This window comes from Neodiprion pinetum, chromosome 4 (assembly GCF_021155775.2).
Source record: "Neodiprion pinetum isolate iyNeoPine1 chromosome 4, iyNeoPine1.2, whole genome shotgun sequence".
NCBI lineage: Eukaryota > Metazoa > Arthropoda > Insecta > Hymenoptera > Diprionidae > Neodiprion > Neodiprion pinetum.
In genome coordinates this window covers 4,145,021-4,160,372 of record NC_060235.2, presented here as the reverse complement: position 1 = coordinate 4,160,372, position 15,352 = coordinate 4,145,021, and the positions used below count along the sequence as shown (strand labels likewise).

Genomic DNA, 15,352 nt, shown 5'->3' with positions numbered 1-15,352 from the left:
TATATGTGTGTATATATACGCAGTAAATACTTTATGACGTTTATCAAATAATTATTATACCTATACATGAGCTGTTATCGTTTTAACCCCTATTTTAAATGTTTATTGTATAATAAATTGTAATATAGTCGTTGGGCAAATAAAGCTCGTTTTATATTAAACCGTTGCTGAAGCGCGTTATATATGGCGATGAATGATATTCGAAACGAAAGTAAATGAGAAAAAAAAAAAAAAAGCAGTATGTGTATTTCTATTATTGGTTTATGAAGTTCGTTATTTCTACGAAACAATTAGTCAAGTCCTACACTGTTTGCCAGTTTACCAAGAATCTGGTTATTTTATTATTCAGGAGTAACACTCGTCTCGAGTAATTAGCTTGATTACTGCGTTATCACGGTGTGAAAATCTTCATCCCCAAATGAAAACACGTTGAAAGCTATTGCCGTTAAAATTTCGTTTTCAATTTTGCATTGTAAAAGTAACACGAATCTACAGGAACCAGATTTCACGGTATAAAGTCATCGTTGAAAAATCGGACGATTTTCGCAGCCGTACTCGGAACAAATAACAGATTGCTTGGAAAAAAAATTTAATCCTCGTAATGTGTAGGGATAAAAGATTCATGTTGCATGTGTGTAACGTAGAATTGCAGATCAGTGAAGAGGATAAGCTTTATGGCGGTGAAGAATTGCGCATAACCGTGAAGGGAAGTCGAGGAAAAATTATCCTACCAGAAGAGCTCAGTGAAAATGCTGAGCTCTGACCGGTCTGAACACTACTCTTAAAAATGACGGAGGACATAGACGTCGTCTTCAAGGAGCCAAAAACGTTCAAACAGACGCTGAAAGCGCTGAATTTTTTCTGCTGGCTTATGGGAACCGGAGCTTGTGAAATTGGTGGTTGGAAGAAGTGCTCGATACTGATAAGGGTCTTGCACTTCACGGTATGCTCGGTGATAATAGCCTACGGGATAACAGACTTCTTCTCGTTCGGGAACGTCTTCAGGAGCGAGATGTACAAGATAATGTACTACATGAACAAGGCCGTCATTTACGTCACGTCCTATTACTACGTACTTCTCGGCGTGATCCATAAGAAGAGTTGGGAGAAATTCATCGAGAGGATCGATCACCTCGACAGGAAAATACGGAGGGAAACATCCTTCGACGATCGCTCCATCAAACTCAGGCTGGGACTTGCCCTTGGGTTCACCATCCTTATGGGTCCCGTTTCAGCCGTGTCTCACGTCTTGTACTACAAGCTGACCGATCCCTCGCAGATATACACCTCGGATCTGCTCGTTTATTACACGGTAGCCCAGTCGCTCATCACAAACTTTTGGTTCGACATCGTCGTCTGCACGATTCACCAGAGGTTTAAGATCGTCAATAGACTCATCAAGCAGATCGGAGACTCGTACGCTGCACCGTGGATCGTCCTCAAGATCCAACGACTGAGGGAGCTGCATCATGGTTTGTGATTTTTTGTCAATTTTTTGGGTTTTTATATTTTGAACGAGATGTTTATTGTCCAGTCAAAATAGGTCTGGATTAAAAATATTCGGGATTTGACTGCATTTTTGTGTATAAGTGGTTTTAGATGCTCGGGATAACTCAAATCTGAAGTCATTATCCATTATTCTGCTGCATAGCTTTTAGCGTTTTGAGAAAACAGCAAAATTTTTGATTATCCCTTAACAAGATGAATAAAAAGTATGGATTTTTAGCTCGGCAACTTCCTTCCCGAGTGCGCTTTTTTCAACTGACTTCCGCTTAGATGCTTCTGAGTATTACCAGAATACAATGAAACAGAAAACTTGAAAGCGATAATTCTGTAGATCATTAATTTCTGCAGAAATCTGCGGACTGGTCAGCATAGTGAACAAAGTTCACGGTATGCACTTGCTTTTGAGCTCGGCAAACTCGTTCATGATGGTCTTGGCTACGCTGTTCAGGATCTACATAGGGGTTGTGGAATTGAAGTTTCAGTTTATAATGATAAACAACGTGCTTTGGATCGTATACGCGACTCAGTTTGCTCTAAATTGTTTCGCGTGCACTTTGACCTGCCGCGAGGCGATATCGACTGGAATCCTGATCCACGAAGTCGGACTTAAGAACAATCAGCTAACGAATAAACGTCTGTACAACAACACCGGGGTACATAATAACAGACGGTCATTGAGCTATCAACCGGAAGCGAAAACCTACGAAGGATCCTGCGTGCAGAATGAAATCGCTCACTTTTCTTCCCAGCTGCAACAAAATTCCGTATCTTTCAGTGCCTGCCATTTTTTCGAACTCAACAACGCGCTCCTGCAAGGCGTAAGTGTGAATCCTCAAATTTTCCCTACGATTAGTGCAGATTCATCAAAATATCAACCGTCAGTGTTTACAGTTGTCTTTTCGCTTCGCAGTTCGTCGGCGTCATCACGACGTACCTCATTATCTTGATTCAGTTTTACGTACCGGACCGAAAGACGACAAACTTCGGACCCACCACCACCCCGTCTACTACAACTGAACAATTTGATATCTATAACTCAACATCTGCGGATAGCTAGATAAAAATGAATGAAATAGAATAGGAAATTGTATTTTTCACAGAGGACCTGAAAATTAATTGAGATGTTAAGCTTGAGAGAATTTATCAGAAATTGAACATTCGCGAGGAGCAATTCAAGCTTGGTTCTGGATACAGATTCCCTTACCGACATCATATCGACACCTCCAATGTCTGGATACAGATTCCTGTACCGACATCTTACCGACAATCCCGATGTCGGTACAGGTACAGAACCGAGCTTGAATTGATTCTTTTACGCTTAGAAAGTAAGAGGAAAAGCACTGTCATTTTGAAACCATTGCTATTTGAATCTTGGATTTCTTCGCAATCGACTTTCCGTTTTAAACCATGTCCGTTAATTGAACTTCAAGATATATTTCACGTGGATTTTAGTATAGCACGTGTTTGCAAATATTTTCTACTCACAGACTCTGTTCTTGATGGTGGTTTTTAAAATCTATCGTGGGTCAGATCGCGAACCGAATAGTCTATCATTAGGCGCAACCTGACTAGCATCAAAAATTCACACAGTGGCTCATGTACGAATGTTTGTAGTGAAACTAATGCTCTCAAGATCGTAATGCAGAAAAACGATACATAGTTTAATACACAATTGGTAGAGAGTGCATGAAAATTTTTTAATTATTTTCGTTTAGTGATAGCTCTTCGGATCTTACGCCCGAAGATGGTTCAAATATGGAGACAAGTATTTGAAAACTAGTTTCATAAAAACTATGAATGAAATTAAAAGTACGTTATGTTCACACGATTACAAGAATAATATTAAAAATAATATTTGCATGTGAGTTTCAATTTATTTTTTACTTTTCTCAAAACTGTCATTATAAATACTATGTTCGTTGTTTATTATACATTGTATATTTATACATCAGTGACTTATAGTAATATGTTTTGACTTTTGTACAATGATTTTTACCGGGCGGTAAACAGTGGTTTATAAATTATGATGAATAAAAACGAGTAGTTCAAATTGTCAAGTGAAATTTAATTTCACTTCGTCTTTTGGTGATCGGTCTTTGAGCGCTAATATCTAGGCCTGCCATAAATTATTGTTCAAGTGCTTCCGAAGTAGGACTGATACACCATGCCCATAGATGTACTTGCAAACCACGTAAAACAACACCACCACGTCCCAAATCCAAGCAGCCCTCTGAATACGTCAGTCGTGAAAACCTGTGAATAAAGAGGCAAGAATTGTCAAACAGTTCTCAATCGCCTCTTGCTTACGACTCACCTGTTTCAGTGAATCGAGAGCCAGATGAAACTCCTGTGCTGTTTGAACGACAGTCTTTTCGTCATCGTCGTCAAAAATTGGGGACACAATTTTCGGCGGTTGATCAGCGGGACACTCTTCGATCGGTACATCTCTGAGAAGTCCTTCCCAAGTAAAACCGCCTGGAAAAAGTTTCAATTCCAGTATCCAAGATATGTCGGTAAGCGTTTGTAGCCCGAGAAAAGGTGAAATGGTAAAACTGGAGCTTACCAAGAGTTTTATACATGAGAGCAAGAAAGAGGCACATGATGATTGGAGCGACATACTGCAGAGCTACTACACACATGTAGTAAAATACCGCGGCAATCTAAAATAATTGCGATATATTTTATTGCGAGTGTAATGTCACGACCCATAAGATTCGTGAAATATTGTAACACACCTTCTTCTGAAGATCGGTGTTTGTTATTCGGCCGGCTTCTTTTTTCTGGTCCTCCAGTCTCTGGCTGGCGAGATTCAAATACGATTGCAGGTACAATGGCATTAAGCATAATCTCAAAATTACCGCAATCACCACAGCCGCCAGTCTCATGCTCTCAAATGCTTGGACGCTCATTCTGCGAACAGAAAAAACGATTGACTGAAATTGTTAAAATAAAATTTACGAACTTCCGGATTGATAACGAATACTCACAATGGGCCGTTCATACCGGCGAATATTCGAACAGTCAAGTAATCTCTGCTCACAGGTTTGATCCACAATATTACCAAAATAAAGGGGGAAGCAAAACTGATGTTTAAAAGCAACTGCAATAATCTTCTCTCTTTGCAATACCTGCAACGACAAAAATACCGGCGTGTATGTTGCTCAAAAACTTATAAAAGCAACTTCAGAGTTTCTTCTAGAAGTGACATTGACGTACTTAAGTGAGTCCCAGTGCATTCTGGACATTCTTAACCCTGGAAAGGTAAACAACGATCCAAGGAGTCCGCACCAAAGGGCTAAAAAAAATTTTAAAACGATCTTGGAGGCTGGACCTCTGAAAAGAAATTCAATATTCGATGTGAGCGTTTGTTTAGTAATGCTTTACCGATATCAGGGGTAACAATAGTTGTTAACTCACGTAGACGAGAGACCTTGGTTATCCAAAAAAACAGACGCACTTTGATTGAAGCTAACATAGGCTTTTTCGAGGTCAATTTCAAGAGTATTTTCATCAACGATCAGAACCATCATGGCGATAAGGAGGTAGGCGAATCCCGTAACTATACAAGTGGACCTTTCCCCGACGCTCTCTTCACCTTTAAAGTACTGCACCCAAAGGGAGAGTAGAGTTTTGCTAATTGTGGTGAATAGGAAATTTGTCAGAAGGCATGCTTTAAGCATGTCTGTAAATATTGCTCATTATATTTCGGTGCCACTGAATAAAAGGATACAGTGAGAATCCGATAACCAAAGCACACCATAGCATGCTAAGATTGAACTCTTCTTTCATTGGATAGTAGTACGTGTAAACCTGATGACAAAAATTTAATGAATCAATCAATTATGTGATTATAATTATCAATTCTCAAGGCGTCTCAGTGCAGAGCATAAATTTACCTCGGTCAGAATATAAACCAAGCTCGCGTACAGTGAGAAGTCTAGCAGCCACTGAAATTCAGTATAAAATTTCAGATGTATAACATCTAGAGCCGAAACCTTGGCGCTTTCAAGGCTGATTTCCAAGTTCCTAGGAACGTGAAACACGTCGGGCGTCTTTCCATTCTCAGCATGTTTACCCTTTTTTGGTTTTTCCTTCGGCACTCCAGCAAGTATCCTGAGCTCCTGATCGGTAGGATAGAGGTATCGTATCAGACTGAAAGATTTCGCTGAGGTAAGTGATCGAACAGATGTGATTCAACGATTGAATTCTCAGTAACGACCGGCGGTTAAATCGGCAATGAAAAATCAATGCGTACCCAGTGGAGCAGAGGATCCATCGAGCAAACGAGTAATGAGGTCCAAGTTTTTGTATCACGCTGACCATAACGAGAGTAATGACCAGTTGCGCGCCAAGAAGAGCCTAATGGAACAGGTAATAATTTATGAAAAATGTAAACATCAAAATTTTACGTGTAGCCTGATCTTGCCTAACCTAGATAAATTTTCTCCTAAGCTACTTGCCATGTCGGAGGGAAGGGAGACAAAGATACGGACGACTTCTAATTCGTTTCTACCAAGAATACATCTAGGTCGCCCGAGTCAACGAGGCCAATTAACGCTTATTAAAAATAATTAACGCCTAAGACGTTCGGCCGCGCTGAACGGTGAACCCGGCTGTTCGTAGCTCCGGGTTATTCTGCACGCGACTAAGTGTTGTTACCGTCAGCGGCCGCGGTGCACGCCTCTCACTCTCGCCTCGTCTCTGAAGCGAGCTTCAAAATACTCCGGACCCTGCCCCTCGAATTAAAAATAGCAACACATCGCTCAACTTCACACAAATTGTCTCCGTTTGAGATAACTGCGGCGACTGCGGCGAACCGAAAAGTATTTTTGTACATAAACGTACTGTGAAACAAAAATTGGGATCGGGTTAAAAGGCGCTCTAGAATTTGTACGGCAGTTTAAAAAGACATCCAGAAAGCGAAGAATCGTAAAATTTGAAACATAGAGAATCTACTTTGTTTCGATTCGAGGGAATACACGAGGGATTTAAAAAATGATCGAAGATATCTTCGTTTGTTTTCGGTCTCGATTGCCGATTGTTCCGGAAACGGAACACCCTCTGACGGGAGTCCGCGGTACTAGATCGGTACTTTAGGACGTCTCCACGGTTTCTTTCGACAGTCGGTAATCGAGAGGGCGAGGTGTGACGATTGGATCGTGAGTTGTTGGAGATTCATTCGATCGTGGTCTTGCGTCACACAACAATCGAGGCTGTTCAAAATATTTAAAACGAAAGCTTCGTGAATGTACGCGGAGTGTGTGAAAGCGTTGCAATCAAACGTAGTTATTGAGAACGATGAAAAGCTGTAGTGATGTGAATTTACTACGCTTCTCCCATCGGTCGGTAATCGAAACTGCAAGGTATGACGGGAAATGAACGACTGTCAGTTGTTTTAACAATAATCTGCTATCTCTTTTGTGCTGCCGAGTTCGCGAATAGCGTTGCCTGTGTCCTAGGGAGTTTTTAGCGTTGCAGGCTAATTTCGGAACGCGCCCTAGTCTGATCGTGTTTTCTGCGTCCTACGAATATGAGTGGTCAAAAAATTGTACTCAAAGCACATACCACTGAAGACAGCCATCCAACCCATCGACATCGCGAAAAATGCAGCCCAAGTAATGTGAGATAAAAATATATTAGGGTTATTCTGTCTCTTTCACTCTGTGTTTGATCGACTGATTGTGAGAGGAGATTTGTCGGCGAATCAGATATAGAGCGTACATCAACATATACTTCTCTCTCTCCCTCCGCTACAATATCCGTAAACGCAAAGCTACCTCTAGTACGATATGCTGTAAAGAGATTGCCCGAAAGTCCTCGAAGTCTCTTCTCAGCGAGTGTGAAAATGTGCGATTCTGGTATAGCTACTAGATTCGAACGTCGTATGAAAACGCGGTTTGTTCACCGGCTCCGCTCTATGACGTCACGACAATACATATTCGGCCATTTTGATTAAATATGGTGTCGACGCCTGCGCGCAGATCGTTGAACGCGAGGACAAAGGTTGCCGTCAGTATCAGAATCGACGGCTAGCGATGTGTTGAGTATACGTAGGTGGGTTCGTTGGTTGGGTCGGTCGGTCGGTCAGCTGTAAACCGTGCAGTAATTAAAGCTGGTGATCATGGCTTAGGCGTGCGGTGATGGGTGGAAAATAATTCCGTGGTGAAAACGGTGGTGGTTGTACAAGTTTTCAGTGAACAAACGGGAATATCGCAAGTTACTCTACGACAGCGACAGCGACAACAACAACACGACGAGTAGGCGCTGAAAGAAGGATAAGGCGGAGGGTTCGCGAGTTAATAAATGAAAAACGAGTGAAAGTGGTGGACGATAACGCGTGAATTCGTTCTCTGTGATAATAACACGAGCGATGGTTACGATGTTCAGTGAGTGCGGATACGTCCTCTTCCTGCTGCTACTCGTCCCCTACATCGAAAGCGGTGAGTACCAACCAACCTACCTTTACCTTTTTTACCCGCCTCTCTTTCGACTGACCGTGTGAATCACCGCTTATAGCGGTCAAACTTTACGCCCAGGCGAAAGGCTGCTGCTCATTGTCAGCCAGCGCCGCGTCCGACGATCCCGTGACAGGTATCCGTCATCCGAATCGCAGTTTTCCATTTTCCGTCATTTTCCGTGACAATGAGGGATAAAAGTCTCCTCCCTCTTTTGTTTACCTCCCCCCCCCCCCCCGTCCCCCTCCACCACCCGGCCACCCCATGTTGTCCGTTTTTCTGGTCCTTTTAGCGTTTACGTCAGACTGAATTCTCGACGACGTTGTAGCCAAGTTCGTTAACTCTCGATTTGTCCGTCCAGTCATCGTCGCGACATTAATACGAACCTTGATTGCGATGTATGAAAGTAATGGGGAATTCTTGGTATTCTTATACTTTCAAGCTTCCCCGAAGCTCGGTTACGATTCGTCAGTCAGGATGTTCGAAACAAATTATTAACAAGACGATGAAGTCGGAAACTGCAGCGACGATGTTATTATTTATTAGACTGTATATAAAAAGAAAAAAAAAAGATCATTTTTTTTTTTTTTTTTTTGAACCCTGGAACTTTATGACTCGTCATCGCATTCGTATAGTGATGAGACGAGAAAGTATTTTTTGTAGAGAATTGAACGCTCCACAAAAAAGTTTTCTTATCATGTTACGATAAGAATACTCTTTGAAAAGTTATTTAAGGATTTACGTATACATATGCGTATACCTATATCGGTAAACGTTTAAGATCTACGAGATTGTTGATATTTTATTAACGTTAACGCAACGAAGCATTGAGTAAAAAAATCACAAATTTGCATCATCTTCATAATGACTCTGTACGTGTCAAGTGTTCAAAATGTAAAATGATATCCATTATCTTACGTTCGCTTAAGCTCTCCTGAAATAAACAATTTTTTCTAAAAATCCGTCATCACACGAACACTGCCGACTTCGACATCTTGAAAATCCTCTTCTCGAAACTCTAGAAAGATCTACAAAAAATCCCGCCTTATTCTTTACGAGGGCAAGGGGGGAGGTAAAAAAGGAAACCGACACTCTCTTCGAGATTTAAAAATGGACCCCCCCAGCTGCTGCTCTTCGCTTTGTTTTGCTCGCCACTTTTACCCCTCTCCCCTAAGTTTTCGGGCCAACCGTGTTGCCGCTACTTATATGTTAGACCTAGGAATTTAAACTCCGTTTGAACAACGGGTGTATGTATATTGTATACGTATTATGTAGATGCGTAGAAGCCGAATCGCATATGCATCATTTTACCGTGTTCGCTGCTGCTGCTGCTGCTGATGCTTGCTTTTTATATACATTCTTGGATACTGTATCCATTTTATCATTCCACCTCTTACCACTTTTTTTTTTTTTTTTCATTCTTCTCATGAATTTCAACGAATATGGAGTATAGGCAGGGTGCGTTTGTAATATCGTGTATCTTATTCTCCTCAACGCGCTCTGTTTATCTATACGATCTAGAAACGAACATATTACGTCTATCCACCGTGAATCTTGTACTATAAATTACAACGCGTTGTTACGTACTTATTCATGTACAGTAATGATGTACGCTCGTAGCAGCTGTAGAGAAAATATGGGCAAACTTTTTCACCTCATTAATTCTTCTGATGAAATATCAAAGAACATTCCGAAATCAAACAACCGAACATAGGTGAAATAATAATAACACAATTACGTACGTACGTACGCGTGCGTACCGTGGAAATGAATTTAAGTATAAATTAAACGTAAAGTGATTATCGATTTTACAATTTAGATCTATACGTATAATATTGCATAAGGGCAACGGGTAGAGAAAAGTTTGACGTAAAAATTTTACGTAGATATAACTTTACGACCAATTTAAAACTATTTTGATTGTAGGGAAAAGAAAGAAGCATAAAAGATGAAATTTTATCGACAACGAAACGACGGCTGCATAATTTTTCTATAAATGAATTTAACGAGCATGTGAAAGAGGGATTTTATTTATCATTTCTAACCGAGATTCGTTTGTTTTATTTCATAATTCTTGTTTCCCGATCTAATTTTCTCTTCCGTGGACGTATTAACAACTCTCTTTTGAGAGTATTTTTTATTTATTTTATTTTTTTGGCTTCCCCGTGACGCTGTGCAGAGGCACTACGAAGAGGCTTTGAATGCGTTTAACCCGACCCTAAAACTCTCGAGAATGTATTTACACAAGCGCATGAGTTACTGAGTGAGCGAGCGAGTGAGGAGGGGAAAAGAGACGCGGGGAGGCATTAATTAACGCTACCCAAGACCGGATGATCCCCAGGATTACCATTTGAAGGGCGCAACGCTTAAAAACATAGGCAGCGTATATTGGGGAGAGGAAAACGTGGTGGTTAGAATGTTGTGTGGAATTTTATTCGCTTTCCCCAGAGACGGAGAGAGAGAGAGAGAGAGAGAGATATGACAGAACGAACGAACGATAATCGAAGCGAGGAAAATATTGTAACGATCTCGGACGTTACGGAATAAAACAACACCGAATTTGTTGAGCGTAAAGAAATGATGTTGAACAGGCAAAAATGAAATAAACTGTAAAAAATGCTTTTTTTTATTATTCACGACAAGTGTTTCTAGACAAAAGTTAGAAACAAGAAGACTGTTGTTACAATAATACCGGTCGTACTCTTCTTTTTAACCCCTGACACGCAATGAGGGTGAAATTTCCCCGAAACAAAAATTTTGTACACTTGGAGTAGACTGTAAGGATTGAACCTCTTTAACGTTCGTTTTTATTTGTTTAGTTCAACTTAATCACTCTCACGATACAATCATTTTATGCGGAATTGTTTGAACTTTAATTAAAAAAAAAATTAAAGTAAAGAAGATATTTCGCTAGCTTTATTAGAAGCTGAAAAATTCGAAATTAATAATTATCGTTGGGTATTTTTTACATTCGTTGCCACGAGAGGTGTACGATACGGATGTTTGAGCTTTGATGCGTGTTTTATCTATGACGACTACCTACTGGTGAAACAAATTGATTGACAAAAATCGTGAAAATTGAATGAATAATTCCCATACACGTGCGTGTTTTATATAAATTACGAGTTCATGAGGCCGCTGATTACGAATCTGATATCATATGATATGGTGAACGAAAATTTCAAATTCCATCCAATCCGGATAAAAAAAAAACTCTGTCCAGGGAGTTTTCGGATCGCTGATTACGAATCTGAAATCAGATTTTGAAAATTCAGTACGTCGAATTTAATCAGCGACGCCGAAAATCCCCGCATAGAGTATTTTGACAATATTCGATAAAATTTGAAATTGTCGTCCACCGTATTCGCTCCACCATTTTGAATTTTTCAAATCTAATTTCAGATTCGTAATCAGCAACCCCATAAACCATAAACTATTATCTTTATATGAAAGTTTAGTCCTTTCGTTTACTCCCTTTTTCCTTTGTCTTCCGTCTTCTTCTTTATGTCCTTCGCTTCTCTTGACGAAAAAGCAAAGAGAAGTAGTTACGCTTTATTATCGTCGTGGTTCTTTTCCCGCCTAGTTCTTATCTGCCTGTCTACATTTGATCCGTCAACGAAGGCAGTATATTTTACTTTTGTAATCGCCTATCAGCACGTTTCACACGGTACATTATAGAATATATAGATCTATGTAACGCCGAGCTTATAGATTAAAATCCGGAAAGGAGAATGAGAATGAAATGGAGAGAAGCGGAGGAATGGCCTTGAAAATTTTATTCCACCAACGACGGGAACGCGTGCTTGTATAACCTCGAATTGTTACACCAACAACGGCAATGACATACCGACGAATGCCCTATACGTGCAACACACGATTCGTCGTCGTACATTTTAAACACACGCGCGCTGCGCTGCTTCGTTTCGATTACATATACAGTGTATTATCAAATCGTAAATCTCTACGTATTAAATCCTACCGTATTGGCACAACGGAGCAAAACTGCAGCCTCAACATGTGGGTGCAATGTGTATAAAAAAAAATATATGAAAAAAAAGAAGCTATAATTTTCGTAGCGATATATATATTTTTTTTTGTATTCTAAAATATTGTGTAAAAAAATTGAAAAATTGTTATTCCATGGTGCATGAGGGCTTGAAACGTTCGTGATTTTACAAATATTAATTTAAGAATTGATTTTTCCGAATAAAAAATGGCCTGTTTTCAGGAGGCGAAAAAAGATTAACTGATTTTACGATACCGCATATTTTTTTTCTTGAAACTACGTTCAAAAACAGTACCTTCTTGTCCTCGATGCTTTTTTGAATTGTACATTTCTTCTATCAGAAACCCAGCCTTGAATATGAAATTTTTCAAATCGACCGATAGTGATTCTGTCCAAACAAAGACGGCAATTGATAAATCCTTCTAGGAGTATCTTTCCAAACTCCAAACCTTTTAGAAAAAAAATATTTGACTCAAAGTTCCGATTCCATCGGTTTGGCTTGGTACGTTTTTATTTATTTATTTTTTTATTTTATTTTATTTTTATTTTTTTATTTTGTGAAATGCCCTGTATGCATCATGTAATGCGATATGTTTCGCAAATTTATTTCAATGTCGATGACTTTTAACGCGGTAAGATGAGATAAATTTGAAAAAAATAAATACATAAACAAATAAAATTGACAAAGAAAGAGGCATAAATTTATTTGCTCTCTTTTATTTCCCGTTCAACGATATAGAAAAACGTGTATTACATACTTGTTGGTTTTCACAATTTTTTAATTTCCTTCTTTCTTTTTCTGTACTGTGAACCTACTTATAATCGCGATGCATAATAATTGTAGAAAGAAAAAACGAAAGAAAATTGACAATAATATTATTAAACACTGACGAATCGAAATTTTCGTTATTGTATATATGTATGATTTGATAGTTTCGACGGATCAATATTGATCGAAAACTCTGAAATTTTTGTTGTTCTAATATTTGATACTTGAATGAATAAATAAATAAATAAATAAATAAATAAATAAATAAATAAATATAAATAAAAGATAGCTTCTGTGATTAAATAATGTTTTTTTTTTCTTTTACATCAGAACTCAGTGCGACTAAAAATTGTTGAATTTTCTTTTTTATGAAACTTCAATCTTGATCGCTTAAAATTTGACGTGAATATTAAGGGGTATGGCCACTGTAAATTTTTTGAAAAATCGATTTTTTTTTTATTGGCTTCAAAAATAGTTTAAACCCTCTAGAATAAGGAAAAAAAGGTCCCGTGCGAGAAAAATTTTTTTTTGGCCCCCAAATCATCTTCAAGCGGAAAAACTGTCCTAGATATCGCGATGGATATCGCTGTTTGCACATTCAATGGCGGCCTTACCAACGTCTTGCAAATATTCAAGATATACATACAAGATATTCACATACAACAGCACAAGAAAACAAATTTGAACTAACTGGTGATGAGAGGAATTAACGACATCAGAGTCAGGGCGGCTAGGTGGTCTAGTGGAGTAAGGCTCCGGTAAAGCATCGCTAGATACCAGGTTCGATTCCTGGCTCCGTCGTTCATTTTTCGAATTTACCAGTTTTTCAAATTTATATCTTCAAATATTCAAGATGTTGGAGGTGGAAATTGGTGTACAGTTATATAATTTCTGCATCGAAGCCAACGCCAAACGCATTACGCACGCGGAGACATCTCCGAGCGACGCGGAAAAAAGTGCGCGCGCGCTCCAAAAATCCACCAGGAAAAACGAAGAAGACGAAAATTTGGCCATCGAAGGACAAATGTATGGTGCTGGGATTGCAGACTAACGGTAAAATTTTTTTTTACCTTCTTTTTTTCATTTTTTCCAATAAAAAACTATTCGCAAAACTTTAAACGCGTTTTTCTCGAAACACGGTTTTTCAAAATGGCACGCAGCATCACTCGAACAATTTTCATTTTTTTTACTTGAAATTTTGACCAGATGTGAACATTAACATTATCTTGAGAATGTCGATCGGGATTTTCAATAACTTTATTTATTGATTTTTTATTAACAAAAAACTAACCGTTTTTTCGTCAAAAATCAATTTTTTTTTTCAAACGCACGCCAAATCCACAAAAATTGATAATTTTTAAAATCCGATCGACATTCTCTAGCTATAACCCTCTAGATTGATGGTTTTTTTTTTTTTTGTTCTAGATTCAAAAGTGCACCAGTGGTGCTGCGTGCCGCGGAGCCCTGCAAGCAAAACATGCCCCGGGAAGATGGCTGTGGAACCGCCATTTTGTTTTTTTTTTGCTGTAAAAAAATTTGATAATAAAGTTTAATGTATGCCCGATAACACCCTTAAAAGTTTTTTTTCAATTACTTTCAATTTTGGAAGCAAAAAATTCGTGAAAAAACCTTTTTTTTGGACCGTTACAGTGGCGTTACCCCTTAAACGATGTTTCTTATTCTATATTTATAGATTAATTATTTTCACAGGTTGGACGTATAATTGTTACACATTTTTTAATTTTTTTTTTTATATATACAACGTACTCCTGCGAACATGTATCGCGAAGCACGCGACTGACGGCAGAGGCAATTTATTTATAAGGTCGGAGATTAAAGTCACGATGTTATCGTTGAGAAAAATCGTTATTTCGCTACTTCAGAATCGTTTGAAATTCATGAAATTATATAATACGAAAAAGTGTGTAAAGATTTTCTACAAGTTTAACATCCACAGAGTAACTCGCAATTTCCAAAATAATGTTGTATTTGACACATTCATTTTACATTTTATATTATAAAGTAATGCCCGTTTGACATATTATTATTATTATTATTGTTGTTGTTGTTGTTGTTGTTGTTATTATACGCTCATGAAATCAATTTTCGTTCGCGAAACATGATCGTTATTATCACTGTATCAAATTACGATGTATATACAGGGTGTCCCAATTTAAAAGACGCATATCTTTCAATTGAACCATTAGATCGGCTCCAAACTTCGTGCGTCTTTTAAATTGGGACACCCTGTATAATATATATCCCTTGTATTATATATATGCATGTGATATTTTTATCCCCACACTGTAATGAATCAATTATCAGGTCTCGTATGTATATATATATTTATTTATTTATTTTTATCACCGAACATATATATATATATATATATATATATATATATGTGATCAATAAATTTTGAACCCGTATTAAATTCGTGATTTATAAAATCGTGCGTCCTGTCGCTACAATTTATTTCTACCGTATGCAGCAACGTATTAAATTTAAGAACTGTCACACATTACCTACACGTGGTGTAGATATGTGTGCCTAATTATCTACGTACAGGAAGAGAGGACACTAGGCATCTCATCGTATCGCCGCAGTTTAGATAAA

The 15,352-nt window shown here is 38.5% G+C and overlaps 3 protein-coding genes and 1 long non-coding RNA gene across 6 annotated transcripts in view; 3 read left to right on the top strand and 1 right to left on the bottom strand.

The window, feature by feature from the left end:
• The first annotated feature begins 295 nt into the window (after nt 1-295).
• On the top strand, nt 296-3,500 carry LOC124216586 (putative gustatory receptor 2a). The gene is made up of 3 exons (XM_046621244.2): nt 296-1,472; nt 1,855-2,324; nt 2,417-3,500. The coding sequence occupies exons 1-3, from the start codon at nt 788-790 to the stop codon at nt 2,561-2,563; spliced, it is 1,302 nt and encodes a 433-aa protein (XP_046477200.1). The 5' UTR covers nt 296-787; the 3' UTR covers nt 2,564-3,500.
• Nucleotides 3,361-6,508, bottom strand: emei (transmembrane protein 161-like emei). Of its 2 annotated transcripts, none has more exons than XM_046621241.2 (11): nt 5,938-6,508; nt 5,762-5,865; nt 5,403-5,658; nt 5,237-5,316; nt 4,924-5,139; nt 4,723-4,839; nt 4,494-4,634; nt 4,242-4,416; nt 4,070-4,166; nt 3,821-3,981; nt 3,361-3,759 (listed from the first exon to the last, which is right to left on the bottom strand). In XM_046621241.2, exons 2-11 carry the CDS (start codon nt 5,827-5,829, stop codon nt 3,640-3,642), a joined length of 1,431 nt encoding a protein of 476 aa, XP_046477197.1. In that variant the 5' UTR covers nt 5,830-5,865; nt 5,938-6,508; the 3' UTR covers nt 3,361-3,639. The 2 variants fall into 2 exon arrangements, with proteins under 2 accessions (XP_046477197.1, XP_046477196.1); XM_046621240.2 differs by having other exon boundaries at nt 5,967-6,508.
• Nucleotides 6,509-6,672: 164 nt separating this feature from the next.
• Nucleotides 6,673-15,352, top strand: part of kuz (zinc-dependent metalloprotease kuz) — a 104,729-nt gene continuing 96,049 nt past the window's right edge. The window contains exon 1 of one of the 2 annotated variants that reach the window (XM_046620725.2): nt 6,673-7,946. In XM_046620725.2, coding sequence (XP_046476681.1) covers nt 7,877-7,946 — 70 coding nt within the window. In that variant the 5' untranslated portion in view covers nt 6,673-7,876. The remainder of the gene's footprint in view (nt 7,947-15,352) is intronic. The other variant, XM_046620727.2, reaches the window with a different exon arrangement.
• Nucleotides 13,155-14,228, top strand: LOC124216334 (uncharacterized). Its single transcript, XR_006882582.2, has 3 exons — nt 13,155-13,494; nt 13,590-13,789; nt 14,162-14,228. It is a non-coding gene; the product is annotated as an uncharacterized lncRNA (long non-coding RNA).

What these genes read in the sequence shown, in the direction of transcription:
- LOC124216586 (XM_046621244.2), top strand. Translation starts at nt 788, where the DNA reads ATGACGGAGGACATAGACGTCGTCTTCAAGGAGCCAAAAACGTTCAAA. An exon ending in ACTGAGGGAGCTGCATCATG is followed by an intron (nt 1,473 to 1,854) that starts GTTTGTGATTTT and finishes TAATTTCTGCAG; the next exon opens with AAATCTGCGGACTGGTCAGC. An exon ending in ACAACGCGCTCCTGCAAGGC is followed by an intron (nt 2,325 to 2,416) that starts GTAAGTGTGAAT and finishes TTCGCTTCGCAG; the next exon opens with TTCGTCGGCGTCATCACGAC.
- emei (XM_046621240.2), bottom strand. An exon ending in TGGTTTATATTCTGACCGAG is followed by an intron (nt 5,317 to 5,402) that starts GTAAATTTATGC and finishes TTTTGTCATCAG; the next exon opens with GTTTACACGTACTACTATCC. An exon ending in TCTCATGTATAAAACTCTTG is followed by an intron (nt 3,982 to 4,069) that starts GTAAGCTCCAGT and finishes AACTTTTTCCAG; the next exon opens with GCGGTTTTACTTGGGAAGGA.